This window comes from Halichoeres trimaculatus, unplaced genomic scaffold (assembly GCF_033239565.1).
Source record: "Halichoeres trimaculatus isolate MK-OKI-2021-1 unplaced genomic scaffold, fHalTri1.1 fHalTri1_scaffold_13, whole genome shotgun sequence".
Lineage (NCBI taxonomy): Eukaryota > Metazoa > Chordata > Actinopteri > Labriformes > Labridae > Halichoeres > Halichoeres trimaculatus.
In genome coordinates this window covers 25,540,458-25,559,410 of record NW_027437191.1, presented here as the reverse complement: position 1 = coordinate 25,559,410, position 18,953 = coordinate 25,540,458, and the positions used below count along the sequence as shown (strand labels likewise).

At 43.7% G+C, this 18,953-nt stretch overlaps 1 protein-coding gene across 2 annotated transcripts in view; it reads right to left on the bottom strand.

Annotated features, from left to right (window-relative positions):
* The window catches only part of arid1b (AT-rich interactive domain 1B), a 32,661-nt gene that overhangs the window by 3,105 nt on the left and 10,603 nt on the right, over positions 1-18,953 (bottom strand). The window contains exons 3-20 of one of the 2 annotated variants that reach the window (XM_074685725.1): positions 18,426-18,566; positions 18,180-18,293; positions 13,349-13,595; positions 13,147-13,230; positions 12,822-12,971; positions 12,375-12,732; positions 12,006-12,185; positions 11,454-11,578; positions 11,266-11,375; positions 8,207-8,347; positions 6,293-6,502; positions 5,892-6,111; positions 4,746-4,881; positions 2,432-2,607; positions 1,838-1,985; positions 1,206-1,322; positions 1,041-1,122; positions 74-803 (exon numbers count right to left, since the gene is read on the bottom strand). In XM_074685725.1, coding sequence (XP_074541826.1) covers positions 74-803; positions 1,041-1,122; positions 1,206-1,322; positions 1,838-1,985; positions 2,432-2,607; positions 4,746-4,881; positions 5,892-6,111; positions 6,293-6,502; positions 8,207-8,347; positions 11,266-11,375; positions 11,454-11,578; positions 12,006-12,185; positions 12,375-12,732; positions 12,822-12,971; positions 13,147-13,230; positions 13,349-13,595; positions 18,180-18,293; positions 18,426-18,566 — 3,469 coding nt within the window. The remainder of the gene's footprint in view (positions 1-73; positions 804-1,040; positions 1,123-1,205; positions 1,323-1,837; positions 1,986-2,431; positions 2,608-4,745; positions 4,882-5,891; positions 6,112-6,292; positions 6,503-8,206; positions 8,348-11,265; positions 11,376-11,453; positions 11,579-12,005; positions 12,186-12,374; positions 12,733-12,821; positions 12,972-13,146; positions 13,231-13,348; positions 13,596-18,179; positions 18,294-18,425; positions 18,567-18,953) is intronic. The other variant, XM_074685724.1, reaches the window with a different exon arrangement.

The following is an 18,953-nucleotide window of genomic DNA, read 5'->3' as shown; positions in this document are numbered from 1 at the left end:
GACAGATTCAGTCAGAGAGGCGAGACATGTCGTGTGTATGTGAATGTGTGAGTTAATGTGTGTGTGGTCGTACCAGTATCCTTAGCGGTGAGTCGGCGCCGTGCCTTCAGTTTAGGGGCCGTGGCCTCTACAGAACCAGGAGGGAAGCTGATGTCTCTGTGCAGGAGGTGAACGCTCTGAGAGGACGGAGGACCGCCAGGGTGGCCTGGTTTCTTCATGGAGGGTAGGTAGGGGGCGCTGTTGGGGGAAAGCGAGCCCGCCATGGGCCGAGGGAAGGAGGAGGGGCTAAGGGAGCGGGTCACATGGTTGGGAACAGTTGGTGTGGCTTGGAAGGAGGATGACTGTGGTCTGGAGGGCATCGAGGAGGAAGAGGAGGAGGAGTAAGGTGGCTGGCGGCTTGGATGATTCGGTGGCCACTGATTCTCCTGAACCCGGCCCTCCTGCTCGTCCCCTCTACCCATGCCGGGGTAAGGGGGCCCCTGGCGGTTGTAAGAGTATCCCATGTCTGATCTGGGGTGCCACATGTTACCCTGTGGCCCCTCACTGGGCCCCCCTGAAACTGATGGCGGTCCTGATCCCATCATGCCATGCTGTGGAGGCCCCTGCCGGTCTCTGGGATAAGGGTATGGGTACTGGCCTTGAACAGGCCGTCGCTCTGGGCCCATGAAGCCCCCTCCCCCTCCTCCGCTGCTGTAGGGGCTGAACATGTCAGACTGCTGGGAGCCAAACGTCTGCACGCCAAACGCTTCTCCTTCATGACGCTTTGCCGGAGGGTAGAGCGACTCCATCGGACGCTTGTAGCCCTGCACACACACACAGACACACACACCTGATACACCTGATGCATTCCTCATCAGAAAACTAATTTAGTTTCCACCAACTATAAAGCAGAGATTTTTTTTACCTTGTAACAAACTGCTCTCTGATTGGTTGATCTGAAATATTTACTTTTTAATCTCACTATCCCTCATCGAGGTGTTTTAAACTCTGACTCCAGTCTGTTAATCTGCCATACAAGTGTAAAGTGTCTGTGTGCTCACCTGCTGCTGAGGGTACAGGGGCTGATGGGAACTGTAGGCCATGCCGTGAGGATACTGCTGCCCGAAACCATCGTGTCCATGTCTGCAGAGGGAGCAGAAACTTTATGTAAACACTGCTCACAGACAAATTAAAGCTAATATTTCATCTTTGATCATCCTCCTCACCTCTGGGGGGGATATCTGTTGGCGGGGAACATGCCGGCCTCGTTTCCAGATGGACCCAAGCTGTTCTGACCTCCAGGGGGCGCCAGGCCTCCTTCTGGGCCCATCACATGATCTGACCTGCAGAGAAGAAAAAACAAGATAATCAAAGGAATGTAAGGAGACTTTTCAACACACTATGGGAACAACTCAGATAATAAATGACAGAATTTCCTTTTTTCCAGAGTGAAAGAAATGAAAAAATCAAAAAGCTAGCTGAAAAGGCAAGGAATTGAAGCCATAATTGTGTGACTTGATTGTGCAAGTGTGCGATTTAAATCAGACAATATTTGAAGTTATTCCAGTCTTTGTAAGATTTTATTTCAGAATAAAATCTGAATGTGTTTTATGTTTCTTTTCAATAAAATAAGATTTGTAAAAAGCCTGAAATTTGAAGTCATGACAGGAGGAATTGAGCAACACCTTGCATTAATCCTTGACAAAACCTCTGAAAACAGAACAGAACCTGCACCTAAAGATAAGGATAAAGTTAAAACTTTTCATTTCATGCATCAAAAGCCACATGCTATGATGATTTTGCAAATGCATGCAGAGAGAGGAGCAAAATCTTTATGTATAATCAACCAGTTTCTTACCTCCTCTCGTAGCCTTGGCCGTAAGGATACTGGGGTCTGGGACCCATCCCTGTCAGGGGTCCTGAGGGTGGCCCACGGGGGTACATGTCCTGCATGGCACCACTGGGCATCTGACCAGGGCCAAAGGCTTCACCACCAAGCCCTGGACCTGGAGAGGAAAAGACGTAAAGCAGTTGGAGTAACCTGAATATCTATAACCCCAACTTAACGTTTCTGGAAGCGAGGTTGCATTTTTTAATAAAGTTGATGGATTCATAAAATGAGCTTTTTCTACATAAAATTCTGATTTCAATCATCTGAGTGCAAGAAAATTGTAGAACTGACGTAGGATTGTGGAAAACTCTCAGTGGTGATGAAATGTGGGTGCAATGCGAGCTCAGTAAAGCCCTTCTAAAAGAGCAGAAGAACACACCACCAGGGGGCAGAAGAGCACAGAGACAGACACTTTTTCTTACTGCACCTCTAAACCTTTTCTAGACTGTTATTATCAGGAAGCTGCTGGTTTCAAACTGGTCAAAAGTCCAACGGGGATCAAGGCACTTATCAAGTCTCAAGACGTCCATCTTCGTCTCATCTGGTTTTCAGCCTTCTCACCTTTCCTCGCTCCTCCAAAGGGATCTTTGTTGTCAAACTGCATCCTCATTGAGGGGTCACTTGGACCTCCTCCCTGCTGGTAGGGGGTACCACCAGGTCCTGGACCTCGCTTGTTGTGGAAAGCTGGGTCACTCCCTTCAGAGAACGGATCCTGGACGCTCACCCCACCCATATTCCTGAGGAATAAACACAACAGGAGATGAGCAAAGGGAACAATAAAATAAAATAAAATAAGTGAAATACATTTTCATAACCATTTTAATTATAAAGTTTTTTAAATGTGGATGCTTTAGCTTGTAGAAATATGAAAAGATACAAATATAAGCTATCAAAAGATTTTCATATAAATGAATGAATAAAACAATAGGCAGAAGAGGCAGAAAACAATGAAATGAATAAAGCAATGAAATCTTGAAAATGCAAATCAAAGTCTATAAAAGTAAGTTTTATGACAAGATTTAAAAGGTTGATCTGGTTTGACTGAATCTTTTGGCCATGTCACTTCAGGCAGGTCGTTCCCCAGCAGAGGAAAATACTTTTAACGTCATTTCTAAAACTAACAGGGAGCAAATGTAAGGAGGCTAAATTCTGGGTGATAAGATAAGATAAGATAATCCTTTATTGATCCCCAGAGGGGAAATTCAAGTATTGCAGCAGTACAGGGCAAGTAAAAAAGGTAGCAGCATGCATTGGGAGAAAAATAAAGTAAAATAAAATTACACATAGTATGTTTTTGGACAAAGGAAGGATGACATGAAGAAGCAAAAACAAATTGAGAGCAGTGTACACAGTATATATTAAATATTAAATTTTAAAGTGCAGAGCAGTGTAGTGTATTATTGCCATAGACATTGCCATAGACATGGATTAGTGGAGGTCAGTGCAGAGATGTACTGTGGCCTCCGCTGCTGTTCAATAGTCTGATGGCGGTGGGCACAAAGGAGCGCCTGAAGCGCTCAGTTCTGCTTCTGGGTGGGATGATGCGCTGGCTGAACGAGCTGCCCATGTCCAACAGCTCGTTGTGGAGGGGGTGAGAGGAGTTGTCTATGATAGCCCTTATTTTGTCCATAATCCTCCTCTCTGCCACGGTCTCCAGAGTGTCCAATTGAAGGCCCACAACAGAGTGGGCCTTCTTTACCAGTTTGTTAAGCCTGTTGACCTCACCAGCCTTGATGCCACCCCACCAGCACACCACCGCAAAGAAGAGTGCGCTGGCCACCACAGACTGGTAGAAGGTCTTCAGGAGTCTGCTGCAGATGCCAAACGACCTGAGTCTCCTCAGGAGAAACAGCCTGCTCTGTCCCTTCCTGAAGAGGGCATCTGTGTTGTGGGACCAGTCCAGTTTATTGTTGATGTGGACCCCAAGGTATTGATATGAGTCCACCCTCTCCACTTCCTCCCCCTGGATGGTGACGGGGACAGGGGACTTTCTGCTCCTCCGATAGTCCACAACCACCTCCTTGGTTTTGCTGATATTGAGCTTCAGGCTGTTTCTGTCACACCATGTGACGAAGCTCTCAATCAGCCCTCTGTACTCCCCCTCGTCATCATCAGTAATGCATCCAACAATGGAGGAGTCATCAGAAAACTTCTGGAGGTGACAGGAACCAGAGTGGAACCGGAAATCGGAGGTGAAGAGGGTAAAGAGGAAGGGTGCCAGAACAGTTCCTTGAGGTACTCCTGTGCTGCTTGTAACCACCTCAGAGATGCAGCCGTCCACCCTGACATACTGCGGCCGGTTTGATGTGATGTTGCCTGCTAAAAATGGGTGAGAAGCTGCTTACTACTCCCTATATTTCCTGTCCCTCTTCAGCTGTCCTATCTTGTAAATGCAAAAGTGCCCCAAAATAAATCTAAAATTGTGAATTAACTCATTTCCAACAGTCAACCCTGTCCTCAGTGTTAATTATTGATGTGGTGTTCCACAGGGCTCTATCCTGGGTCCTCTACTTCTTAAGCTTATGTGTGCTAGACTCTTTAGATAACTCAAGAATAAGTTATGCAGATTATATCAGTTTAATATCTTTGTTACTATACTAAGTTGCCTCTTACTTTCCTGGGAAAGAAATCGTCAACTTTTGGATTCTTAGTGAATAAAACATTGATTTGTGCCATACTTTCTTCATTTAAATTGCTTATTTGATGTAATTATTATTTTGAGCTTTTTTGCCTTTATTTTAAAGAAGGACGAAGATGAAAGGTGCAGCAGGTTTGAGGTCAAACCGCTGTTAGACATTTTAATTCAACAAAAGTTCATAAATCAGCTGTACAAGTTTCAGAAGTTCATGTTTTAGAACTTGCTTCCTGCCCCTACCTGTTTCCCTGCTGGGGGCCCATCTGGCTGTGTGGTGTGGAGGCAGGGGTCGGTGGCTTCAGGTCTCCAGGGGCCTCGGTGAGGGAGCTGCTGCTGGACTGAGGTGTGTTGGGGCCCTGCAGGGAGCCCGAGTTGGCTGTAGAGATACAGTCAAGACAGAAAACCTGCTGAGAACAAGGGTCACGTGTCATCATGAAACGTCGCTCTGCAGATTCATTCAGTCCCAAAAAGAGGTGGAGCCACAGTGACCAGGGATGTTTGGAAATGAGGAATAATGGGGTCTGTTTTTTGGGGTCAGACAGCTTTGTGGAGCCCAGATGGATACGCATTTTAGAAGTTTTAAATCTACTGCAGATGTTTGATTTTTAAAAGTTAGATTTTTTGGAGTTTTTGGAGCAACACCCATTTAGTTTTATACATCTTTCAAGACACATATTTACAATGAAGAAATTTAAGAAAAAAAATAGAACTATCAAATAATCATTTAAAAAATGTGTATATATTATCTTCTCCAGAGTCAGGCGCAGACATTTCATTAAACCACTGTCTAATACTCAGCCCACCACTGCTGGATTAGAAGTGTCTTTAACTAGACTCACACCCCTATCAGCACATAGTTTGAAACCACCATCATCCCTGCCTGACACAAAATAATTGTAACCCCAAACTGGGGAGCACTGAAAGAAGGTAGGCCCACACTTTAAATATTTTTGTACCTCATACCACACAGGGATCATGTTCTTTACTATAGGATTTGACGTTCCCTCTAATGTTAAATTTGACATATTCAGACTTGATATTTCACCATGTCACTGAGTCGTCCTGTAGTTACTTTGTTCTGTCTTTGAAGGGCAGTGTTGCATAAACACATTTAATGAAGCCTGAAGAGAGACAGGGAGAGAGGCATCGTGGGAAATTAGGTCAGATTGAGGTCACTGATGTTTACATTCACACACCCCTCCCCCGCCTGATAACTCACACTGCTCTCCTGTTACATAACCATTCGTGTCAGAGTGTGAGTGTGTGAGCCGTGTGTGTGTGTCGTCACAGTCTGGGATCACTTCAGCCTGGCTCACACACAGAATCTGACACATTCCTGCTTTGATCTCTGATACTGAGTTTTTCAGACAAATGAAGTTTCCTCACCTGGGGACGGAGGCTGGATCTTGGCCTGTAGAGATGGAGCTTTCTTGGCCTCTCCAGTGGACCCTGGGCCCTCAGGTGGGGGCTCCTCCCCTCGCTCCATCTTACACTCGTAGGCGAACAGGTACTGGATGTACTGCTTCTTCAGAGAGCTGGCCGAGCTGCTGGATGTCCCTATGCTCAACAGAGACGACAACTCCCTCCATTTTTTATTCTTGTTCACCTGAGGATGAGGAGGGAGGAAGCCAAATCATCAGTTTACTCCCATATTTTCAAAATATAAGTGCCAAAAATCAAACAGTAGTGTTATATTTCTTTTCTTTGTATTAACTGGCTTTAACTTGAATATCTGTATATCAATAAATAAAACAGGACTCAAACAAAGATCTGAGCTGGTTCCTCACCATGGCCAGACCTCCGATCTCCCGGACACACAGGTAGAGTCTGCACAAGTCCAGAGGTTTCTTCCCCACAGCAGGCAAGTTCGGGACAGGCGTCCCCCTCTCCTCCATAAAGGTCAGGTACCGATCCACCCATATCCTCCTCTCTGGCTCTGAGCCCATCTCGTACAGCCGGGTTATCTTCTCATTGGTCATGGTGGCCACGCTGGGCTTCTGGATACATTGGGACACAGGGAGGAGGGTCAGTGGAGAGTTATTACATCAGAGTGGAGAATGACCAAGAAAAGGAAACTAAGAAGAAGAATTGAGGAATGAAGTTAACTGGCAGTGAATTTCTCATAGACTTCTGCAGCACTCATATTTAGCAGAATGTATCCAAAAAGTCTCTATTGAAAACTTTTTTTATGACTATTCAACTTAAAAGGAGTTTAAAGACCTTTTGGGGTGAATCTGTGGATGCTGTCACACTGGCAAACCGTACGCAAGTTCTAGCAATCAGGGTACACGCTAAAATCCTGAGGTTGATTTCAAAACCTTTTCAAGACTTTTTCAAAAACCTTTAAAAAAGTTTTAAGACTTTATCGCAACTTTCAGTTGTTGCTGGCATCCACTTTTTAACAGTTGTAGTTTACATTTTTACAGAAATGATGTAAGCTAAGGAGGAATAAAGCTTGAAAGAACAAATTAAACTAAAGGCAAGTTTATCAACACTCCCACAACAAGAAACAGCAGTTATTCAAGGCCAACTTGCTGAAGAAAATTTAAAATTTAGGACATGTGCCCGAGATAGTGTGATTTGCTTTAATGTTGTATTTAATTTCTCTTTATAAAATTAGAAATGACGTTAATTTATAGCTGGTGTTAATACTGCTCACAATCCTTATTGTTGTATTTTATTGTAACTATAGTCTTTATGTATTTTTTTATTTCATTCTTTTTTTACTTTTGTATTTTTCTACTGACTCCATTGATTTCTGCTGTTAACACAACATTTTTCCAGTTTGGGATCAATAAAGTAACTCTATTCTTTTCTATTCTGTTCTATTTTAGAACTTTATTGGCTGAACGTTTAACGTCCTAATCAGGGGACAGTTGCAAGGAGGAAAATAAATATTCATGGATATTTTTTGGGTCAAAGCTTGAATACCTTTGAAACTTAATACCTCATAAAACCACAATTAAGACTTTTTAATACTTTTTAAGGCCCTTAATTTTCCCAAAATTGATTTATCAACTTTTAATACTTTTAAGGACCCCGCGGACACCCTGTAGCAATGTTTTTCTCACTCGTTAAGCTGACTCTGGTGAGACCGTGCTTGGTGTAAACAGACGCTTCATGATGGCATAGGCAGGCTATGTATGTGCCTAAAGTCTGGTCTATCTTTAATAAAAATAAATGAATCAGTTATATTAGTTCACTGTCTTCTTCATGTTCTTTTAAGATGTGGCGTCCCACAGGGATCTATCCTGGATCCTCTATTTCTTAAGTTTATTCATGCTTAACTCTTCATCCTACACAAGTATAAATAGTTATTGGGAAGGTGAATGCACCAATGGTTCTGCAAATGTATGCTAACAGAAAGTGGCTTTTCATTTAAAAAAAAATCTGATTGTTTTCCACCTTCAGTCTGCAAATGATGCATCATTTTTGATCCAGTAAACTTCAAAAACACTTTCACTGTCTGCCTTTTCTCAAACCAAAAGTCTTAAAATGACCAACAACATGATGTAAATTCATTTTACCATAAAAGCAGTATTGAAACCTTGAAGTAAAACAAAACATATAGATAGAAATTAGATGGAATTAAAAAGTTACTTTGCCCCATGATGACACTGCTCTCAAAACAAAACAATACAATACCGGTAAATCAATTAATATCAGTTTATTAATTTTCACTGTGCTGTTTTTGGACTTACAGGGCTTGTTGATGTCTTGGGCCAGGCAGGACTGCTAATGCTGTCGCTGTCCTCCCCGTGATAGGAGGACAGACTAGCAGAGCTGGGGGACATCGGGGATGGCGTAAGGGGCTTGGACACAGGCTGAGAGAGGAACCCGTCCTGGGATATAAAGACACACGACAGAAACATGAAGTGAGAGGGGACAAAGAAATTTTAAAATATGTAAGAAGAGCTAACATGGAACTAGGAGCTAACAGCTTCTGCACAAAACAAAACATCGCAGGATTAGAAGTAACAGAGTCTCTGAGGAGAATCAACACATGGAGACGAGCTGCCGACAAACCGTCGAATCCGAAGCAGCAAGCTCTCTTCAAGTGAACTAGAGTCAAAGCACAAGACAAAGACGAGCCGTCTCAGATAACCCTGAACGCCACATCCACATCCTACACAGATCTCTGATCAAGGCCGACTCCTCACGGTTGGATAATGAGGAGAGGCAAGTCAGGGAAGAGCAACAAGGAAGAGAAGATTTCAAACTCTGCAGCTGCAGAGCTGAGAGTGAACTTAACAAATGCAGGAAAACAAGATGAAACAAACAAGAGACGGAGGAAGCTCGGCAGAAGCAGCGACTGAGGAAACTCCAGTTCCTGTTGGCAGCAACTGGTTATTTTGGGTTTCCTGTAACACTTCCACAACCAGAGACACCCAGATAAAATACTGACAGGTGTAACGAACACCATGCTGCTCAAAACAAATAGATCAATAAGAGACGGAAATGAGGAACACCAACGAGGACGAGGCAAAGACACGCTGCACCAGGGAATCAGTTTCTTTGAGAAACATCTCCTGACTGGAACAAACCCACTGAACTACAAAGCCGACATGTCAGTGTGCTCGTTGCCTACGAACTCTGACAGATGATGTTTTTGGATTTGAGCAATCTGGGAAAGTGTGGAGGAGGACTTTCTGCTTTCTGGAAGGAGTTTCTTGAAATACTGATAAGGTGCCTTGGTCCTTCCTCAAAGAAACAGAGATGTTTAGAGGAGAAAAGCTGCTTCCTCCAAACAAATTGAGCCCATTAAAGAGGATAGCGGTCCTGATGAGGGTGAAAAGGCACGCAACAGCAATATTAGACCAGACTCAGTGAGTACAGCAACTCACAATCCAACTCAACGGGTCTCTGTTACTTTTATTTTACTTCAAGAAACGCCTAAAGGAATCACCACCATTTTTTGTCCAGTTGTGGTAACATGAATAACACTATCACTTTTTTCTGAAAGGTCCATGTTTTAGTGCTGAGATACTTCACAGTGAGCTGATTCTGTTTTCTATACTAAAAAGGAAACAAAGCAGGACCTCTCCTTGTATTTTCTCCTCTAGAACTACAAAGAAGACTCATTAACTTTTTTTAATTTACTACAAGGACACCACCAAGATCCATTATTGTGTTTCTCCACCAAAGAGGCTTTGTTGTATTTCTGTCCATACAATGACAACAAGCACAATTTATAATTTTGTTTTCTCTACTTAATTGACACCAAGAAGGACTTGCCATGTTTTTATTTCAAGTAGGACACCCATAATTAGTTTTTACCACTTGACATAAAACAAGAATTGCCCAGCATTTTGTTTTCTCCACTAGAAGACCCATCATTCTTTTTTCCTCCATTGTTAAGGCTTCTGTTATGCTCTTTATAACAATAATAATGAATTTTATTTAAAAGCGCCTTTCAAGACACTCAAGGTTAAAACAATAACCACAGTAATATCAACAATAAAAATACAATCAACAATAGAAAAGCACAATAGATAAGGACCGGTATGGGGAAAGGAGGTAAGTTCTTGTCAAGCAGGGTATACAGTCCTGAACAGGTGGGTTTTGAGTCTGGACTTGAAAAGAGACAGGGAGGTCAGGTTTCGGAGGTCTGGAGGACAGGAGTTCCAGAGCTGGGGAGCAGAACAACTGAGGGCCCTGCTCCCCATAGTGCTGAGGTGGGCAGAGAGCACAGTGAGGTGGGTGGAGGAGGATCTGAGGGAGCGGGCAATGTCGAGGAGGTCAGACAGATATGGAGGGGAGAGGTTGTGGATGGCTTTGAAAGTATACAGAAGGATTTGAATTCTATTCTATGCTTGACCGGTGGCCAGTGGAGGTGCTGAAGAATGGGTGTGATATGATGTTGTTAAGGGGTCTTAGTGATGATACGGGCAGCTGAATTCTGGACCAGTTGGATTTTTTATTCAGCTTTCTCCACTGAAGAACATCCGTAAGACCACTACACTGGATTTTCTCCGCTGGAAAGGCACTTTATATGGTCATCATGTTGTGTTTTCTCCACTTGAAGACACCAGGGTACACTTTACAAACAGTATTCCCCAAATAGGGGGGCTTTTCAAAAACCTTGATCATATTCTCTCCGATAGAAGAACACCCAGCATGAATTCTTCTCTTATTTTCTGAAAAGATAGACTTTATGGCCCATAATGTTTTCTCCATCAAGAGGACAGCCAACAGGGCTCCATCACTACAATTTCTGCCCTGTAAGGGCACCCTTTGGGGTGTGTCATTGCATTTTCCCTCCTAGCGAACACTCAAGAAGGCATCTTATTGCATTTTTTGTGCTGGGAGGTGCATTTTCACGTTTTCTCCAATAGGGGAATACCATGGAGGTTAACATGCCAATTGAAGGGCATCTTTAATGGATGGTCGGTGACTTCAGCACCAAAAGAACACCCTCCAGAGCACCCTATCACACTTTACCACTGGAAGATAACAGAAGGGCACTTCTTCATTTTTCACAAACTAGAAAGACACCTCATAGGTAAATTCTTCTCCCCCATTTTCTCCACTGGCAAGTCACTCTAAGTGGAACTTCATATACTTTTCCTCACAGTAAGGGCATTATGTCCCATTTGTAAACATAGAGGTCACCCTACTACTGATGTCTCCACAAACTTCACAGTTAAAGCCACGTCATTTTCTCTACTAGTAAAAAGAAACTTTATTTTGTCACATCTTTAATGACCTTAAAGAGGGCCCTGTTTGTGTGAAGACTAATGCTGTCCAGTTAAACACTCACCTTAGGTTTGAGTGGTTCAGAGACAGGACAGATGCCGTCTTTGCTCAGCTCCACTCTCTGCTTGGCATCTGGATGAGCACCCATCCCATCTGCAGACATCATCATGGGACCTGAGAGAAAAATTATGAAGTCATTCAGAAAAACAAACAAATAAACAAACAAACAAATTTCAACTCCTTAAGATCTACCTGAGGGCGGGTTGTGGGGCGGTCCCTGTGGTGTCATCCTCCCAGAGCTGCTGCCTGGTTGCTGGCTGTACGGACCTCCAGGGCCCATTCCTCCCATTGGTGGCATTCCCATGTAGCTGCCCTGCCTGGACATCACCGAAGAAGAAGAAAGCATTGCATTATCACCAGATATGTTTTAACTGATGAGACGTCAGGGTGCATGCTGGAAGCGAAAGATGAGAAAGTTTCTGTCTCCAGGACCCGTGCAGTTAGACACAAAGACGGCTGAAAAACAAGTCATGGAGAAAATAAATGACGGATTTGTTAAGATATCATCCCAGCTGGTCAGGCTGGAAGGAGGCCTACTGTGCAGACAAGACTTAGTTATACTGTAAGGAATCTTTTAGGAGCTGTAAAGAAAGAAAAGTTAGCGTCCTATTCTCATGAAGACCCAGCAGCGGCAGAACCTCTGAAGCCATGCAGAACAGAGAGTGTTGAGTTATTCAGTCATCCCGTGACCTCTCTGACAGCAGCTGAGCCTGAGACGTCACGTTTCTATAATACCAAACCTACCCATAATGCTCTGAGGGGGTCTGCATGGTGGGCTGTGGCTGAATGTACGATCCCTGCTGTGATTGGTGGGGAGGAGGGTGAGGACAGTGGTGAGGGTGAGAGGAGGGGTGAGGTGAAGGAGCAGGCCGACTCCCTGGCCAAGACTGCGTGTGGAGGGCCGGAGAACGAGGAAAGGGAGGCCTGAAGGAGGAGGGAAGGACGGATAAAGAGAGGTGACAAAACTGAGATCTGATGCAACTTTTTGACTTCTTTTAAGTTGTCAAAGCTCAGATATCCAAACAGCCTTGAACGCACCATCCTGGTCCAACATCTGAGCAGGCTGAAGTGAAACATGCAGCTGGTTGCAGAGAAACATCAGAGAAAACTCACCTTCCTGGAGCGGCTGAGGCAGACGTCAAGGATGATGATGATGAGTTGGCACTCGGCCCCGCGTTAGGACCCACCTCAGGTAGTTTACGACCAGCGTTTGGCCCCGGAGGCCCCATGCCCTGCCCAGCAGGCTGTGGCATCCCAGGGGAGGTGGGAGCCATAGTGCCCCCTCCAGCAGGATATGGCCGACCCCCTGGTCCTGGTCCCGGACCACGACCTGCTGGTGTGGACGGACCCTGACCATGCATGGGACTGCTGGCGTTCAAACCCAGGCTGTTGGCAAGGCTGGAACCCGGACCAGGGGTGCTGTAGTTGGCACTGGGGGCCCCGCCATAGTGGGGGGGCCGGGGAAAGTTACCTGGAGAGGGAGGGGAGGGTTTAACCGTCTTTGAGTTTCATTTTTACCAGATTATGAACACTCTTTCAATTTGAAGTCTCTGTAATCACCTGGGGGACCATACTGGCCGTATGAACTGCCCTGCTGGTAGGAGCCCTGGTGCATGGGCCCCCCTGGGGTGGAGTGAGGGGACATGGGTGCTGATTGCTGGGGCCCAAACTGAGGCCCTTGAGTGCTACGCTGCATGGAGGGAGGGAAACCTGAAGAAAATACAGACATGAGAGAAAGAGAGGTGACATTTAGTTGGATTAGCTTAGCACAGACGGTAGCAACAGATGGAAAGTGTTAGCCTAAGACATCACACTGGTGTATGTTTTGAATCAGACAGTGAGCAGAGATTGTTTTGTCTTCAGATTTATAATTCTGTGTCAGTACCTCTGTCTTGAGTCATGGCAGACTGGGAGGGATGAGGACCAACATCTGATCCAGGACGAGGGACCTGAGGGGTCAGCTGAGAGCCTGAAAGGAACACACCAGAGAGTCATAATTTACAAACTGTTATAAAACTTAAGGAAAAATCAGTTTGTTATCAGGTCTGAGAGGCAAAACAGGACAGAAGGTGACATCATCATCCCACCTGGTCCACTGGTGGCGGGTGACAGAGGTCCAGATCGTGACTGGCTGCTGGACCCAGCAGGGGACGGCGAGGGAGATGGGGAGGGCCCAGTACGAGCTGGCGGGGGGAGTCGAGGTGAGACGTGGGGGGAGAAAGGGGAGCGGGCTGGCGTCCCCTGGTCGCCCTGAGCGCTGCCAGATCCAGATGGTCCTGAACTCACTGCTGCCTCTGTGCCAGTGGGCAGGTCATCGATGGAGCCGGACAGATCCTAAAACAGACGACACATCAGAGGCTCAATCTGGATGTTTGTCGTAAAGTGAATGTAGAAACATTGGTCCCGGAGAGAGGGGGAGTGAAACACGACCATGACCAAAACTGGACAAAGTGAGCAGAACCTGAATTTTGCTCATAACCAAACATAACAAGTAAACTGTTTTTAGTTGAATCATTTTAATTTACTTTCATTAGCACATGTTTCTGTCTAGATGGACAGAAAGAATCAAACTAGCAACTTTAATTTTGATTAGACTGAGCAAAAAGGGAAAGTTATTCCTCCTAGATATTTTTCATAATCATGTCTTTTATCTATTCTTACATCTTCTGGAAAACTGCCAGTTAATGGTAATTCTCAGAGTCAGCGTAAATGCAGAGTTCGCTGGACTTTGACTTCAGTAAACAGATCACAGGAGGCTAAAATAGCTAAAACATCACACTGTTAAGCAAAAAAAAAGGTTAAATGTGAGAGCAAGATATAAAGAAACAATAAACAGAGTTTGGCTTGACTATTTTTAAAGCAATCTTAAAATATCGGGATGTCCTTGGTATCTGAAAACATTGACTAGCATCACAGACAACGCAGAGACAGACTGTCAAGAACTAAACTATCAAGAGGCATTTTCTTGTGTGACATTGTCTACATCAAATTAGTTAATTCACTTTTGTTCAGACCAAAAATTTGTGAAATTTTCCAAATTTTGCAATTTGTTGCATCTACAAAAGAAGCGCCATTTCATGTGTTTGTGGTGAGTCTCAGGTTCACACAGTAAGTCACACAGAGGCTACACTCTGTCTTCCTTCAGCGGTATGAAGCTAAAACAGAAACTGATTTTCTTATGTACTGATTGGCTCTAAAGTTTGCCAAAATCTGAAATCTGAAATCAAGAGCTGAGTTCTGTCCTTGAACTTCTGCTGTTGCTCTCCAAACGAACAGTTTTGCATGCATGCACCTGATTGGCCAATACGACTCAGACGACACACCACACCCCCTCAAATTACAGTGTGTCCTGCAAGTTCATATTGTTTATTGTCATGTTGTATCTGTTAATGGAGGTGAACTGTTTGGAGATATTTAAGGCAAAAACGAAAGCCTACATTAAGCTGAGAAAGAGCAGATAAACAAGCACAGAGAGGAGGAAAAATGGCATCAAGTTGGAAAAAAATAAAATAAAATGTAAAAACCTCAGACAAAACTGAATTAAAGAATAAGTGGAAAGGAAAAAGGGAATGAGACGATAACAGAAAATAGAAAAAGGAGAAGTGAAAAGGAATGAGGAAGAGAAGAGTCAAAGAAAAGAAGAAGAGAAGCACTGCGCTGAAATCTCCCATCTGCCCCTGGGCTTCGATCCAGCCAATCACAGCATAGAATCCCATCTTCCCTCCTTCATTCCACCCCTTGCCAACAGCTCAGCTAATCAGAAGCTGTGCTGCATCACACACACATCCACACACACTCCTGGTTTGTTCTAATTATAAAGAGTGAGCTGCAGAGAGGGATAGTTTGTCTTTCTTACTCGACCTTCTTCTTCGCCTTCTCATTTCTTTCTCTTTCACATCCTTTCTCCTTCTGTTTTTCCACTCTCTTCTCACCACTTTATGTTCCTCTTTTCTCAACCTTTGGGTTTCCTTTATCATTACAGAACCGCCAAAAGCTGCAGTTCCTCAAGTGCTCACCAGAGGCTGGCCTGTAAGGGAGTCAATCCTCCTTGTGCCTTGTGTCAAAATGCCAAACTTTAAAAATAAACATTCAAACAGCATGTCGGAGAGTTTTTGGATCTCTATTGCTTATTTCTCTTTTCATGACAACTTTATGCTACTGCTACGTACGTACAGCTATACATCTACACAACCTTCGTAAGCATTTTTAAAGTGACTCGACTTTTTGTTTTGGTTTTTCTTCCTACAAATTTGAGGCCAAGCCAGCTAAGAGTTCACAACTTTACTCAAGCCTTTTCATAACTTTACATTTTCAGCCTGGTTAGCTTCCACCACAAATGGAATCTCATTCACACACAGGTTGGTTAGCTTTATAACTTAGCATTTTACTAAATCTTTGCCCAGTAGAGGGCTTACACATTTAAACATTTACAAACTCAACACTAGAGTTATTAGTCACTCAGGAGAACTACATATTGTTTTTTATTATTGTACGTCTAAAATATCATTTATACAGAGTATTGAAGCTATAACGCAGACATGTGCCACTAACTGGGATTGAAGTTTCCTTTAATGGCTACTGTTATCAACACCTTTTCAACCTACATCATGGTGAAGATGTGCATGCATTTCAGCAGTGTAAAGCTACGTTCATTCAGATGAGGTATGTTCTTTGAACTCTGAATTTAAACACTAAGCAAAAGGTCTACCTGTTCTGTGGTTACTTGTGAGAATCGATACTTGACCGGGGACTCAAGTTAAACAAAATTCTGACAGGACCACGACCGTTGGTCAGCCTTGCTAAGTGGCAAGTTTCAGGCGAACGTGATGGCAATCGGCCATTTACAACAACTGTCCTTGTGATGGCACTCATCAGACATATCTTTGACGACAAACCACAGGCGTCATCAAGATTTTAGGTGGAAATCACATTTTTTGGTAGTAAATCTCCTTGAGTAGCTTAACCAACTGCTGCACTCCCCAGTTGCCAAAATGTTTGCGCAACCATAACTCTGACCAAACAGTAAAGAGGTCAGTAAAGTTCTATAACCCTGATGTAAATAATCACAGATATCAGATGGACTTGAGTCATAAGGAACGAACACAGGTATGAGGATGTTAATCTGTAAGGGGAATGAAAGGCTAGGGGTGCTAGCGCTGCTAATGTTAGCCACACTCAGCAACCAAATTTGACATAATTTACCCATAAGCTTTGTGTTCCTGTGTTAAGCCATCTTAAATAAGTCATGCTCAGTTTTTAACTTTTTAAGTGTTTATAATCTAATACTAGATTTGAATTTCCACTGAAACAACTGGGAAACTGGTCGATTCAGAGCATTCATAAGCTCCGCCCTCTTTTCAGAAATAGCTCCAGGAAACAAACTTGGTAAGTGTTGAACTTGAGACATAAACAAAAGTCAATAAACTAAAGATTAATCTTCTTTCTAAACAATCTTGACAAATAATTGTGTGTTGGTTTCACTCGGTTGATAAGAATCTGACAAATTATATTATTTCAAGCGAATGGTTGACAGTCACCAGCAACGGTCTTTTTCAAATGCTCACAACACTGAACTGAACATCGTGAAGTCAGAGTCTGCTAGGCCTTCGGGTGCAGCTGATTTCTGCTGATTTTTTTTTTCCATTCCTGTCGTCTCCCCCTCCGCCTGTCGCCATGGCAACTGCATCAGCACCCATGACTTCAAAAGGAGAGGCTCGGAAAGAGAAAGAGAGGAAGGGAGGAAGGATGGAGGCAGGAAAATGCAGGGAATAAGAGAGAGAAAAGAGAAGGATTGAGAGAGGAGGAAATGAGAGGAAATGGTGAGGGAGAATATAGAGAGAAAGAAAGAGGCGGATGGACGGAGGAGAGGAGGAAGAAACAACAGTGGGCAGACGGATAGAGAGAGGAGCGTTTAGTCAGCCGGCTCTTAAGGTTGTTCCAGATAGCAGCCTTCAGGAGCAGCTACAGCACGATGAACTCAGAATAAACAGATTTCACTGAGGTTTAATGACAGCTACTCATTACCAGATGCGGAATTATCAAAAAGTCTGAGACTTGTCAGGTCTGAGGTGTATGTTCAAGCTTAGACTTTCCAATTAAACCAGCAGTGACAATAACAGTCTGGTTAAAACCTTCTCTCTGGGTTCAGAGAGCCTGTGAGAACATGCAGAGCAGCTTCAGTTCAGTCAGTGTTCACGAGGACAGGTTGTTCTGCTTGTTTCAGGTTCGGCAGGTAGAGTCAGACGCTGAGAGCGTGACACCAGAGAGGTTCAGCTCCTGAGTAAAGAGGACAGTATGTTTATCTATAACAAGAGTCAGAGTCTGCAGACAGCACAGAAGGGTGAAAAACCCTCAGTCTGGATTTGGGACACCACAAAATGCTATTTTTTTTATAACATAACGCAGCACTGTCTGTCCTAAGAATCAAAATATCACCAAAGTACTCAGAGTTTGAGCAACAACCCATGAGCTAAGCATACAGATGATACAGCTGCATCACAAAAACTAACCAAGGGCACTATTTTTTTTGTTTATATATTAAATTACACAATGTCTGAAAGCTGTTTTTCTTCACTTTTTAAACCAGGACTAACACAAGATGTCTCTTTCCAACCGCTTTTCAAACCAATTGAAAAAAAAAAGCCCAGAGCAGCTCCACATAGGACACATCTTATTTTGAAATGTAGAAGTATCTCTGCTTCTATAGGGCAAAAAAGGCTTGCGACTTTCAGGGGACAAAGTCTCAAAATTCCGTCCAAAAGAAACTGTATTTTCCAAGAAGCCACACAGGAAACAAACAGGACTCTTTCAAGATAAAAAGAGGAATGCATACACAAAGTAAAAAAAAGAAAAATCTCTTTTTAATCTTGTTTTTCACTCCTCTCTCCTTGTGAGTCACTCTGCAGAGCTCAAACTCACCGGCAGGCTGGACGGACGCTCCTGCTGGCTCAAATTCATCTCCTCATGGTTCGGTTTCCCCGGAGTCATTGCAGCGGCCTGGCCCCGCCCACCGTACGCCTCCTGTGGGACCTCCTGAATCAGAAGAGACAAAGACATAAAATCATTCAATTTTTGAAAATTCATTGATGTCCTCTCTTTCTGTAGAGTCTTGGCTCCTCATTAATAAACTTGTGATCAGGGCCATGTGTAAACAATTTCTGGTACCTGTTGGGGAAGTGGGCGGGGCTGCATGTATGGTGGCTGGCTGGGGGCGGCCGGCTGCTGCTGCGGTGGGCTGAAGTAAGGCGGCTGACCTGGCTGACAGTAACCGCTCACACTCTGCTGCTGACCATACTGAGAGCCAATCTGAGGACACAGAGGCAGGGCATTAAAAACAAGGCTCTGACACAAGCATCACATTTTTCTACTCGATGTTAAAGGTGTTTTCAAGCGAAAAAAACACATTTTAAGAGCTGAAATAATTCTTTTTTTAACTGTGTTGATTTTTTAACTGCTGCTTGATGAAACCCCAAGAACAGATCCCATTTTCAATGGGTAACTGCCAAGGTTATTATAGTCAATGAAAACTAAATTGCAAGAATGTGAGGAGAAAAAAACATGTTTGTTAACTGAAATGAAAAATAAAAACAAGCTTTCCAAAAAAAACAATAACTGTTGTGAGTTTAAAAAACTCAATAAACTAAAATTAAAAAGAAAACACCTCTAGTTGTCATCTTTTTCAGTCTCTGCCTT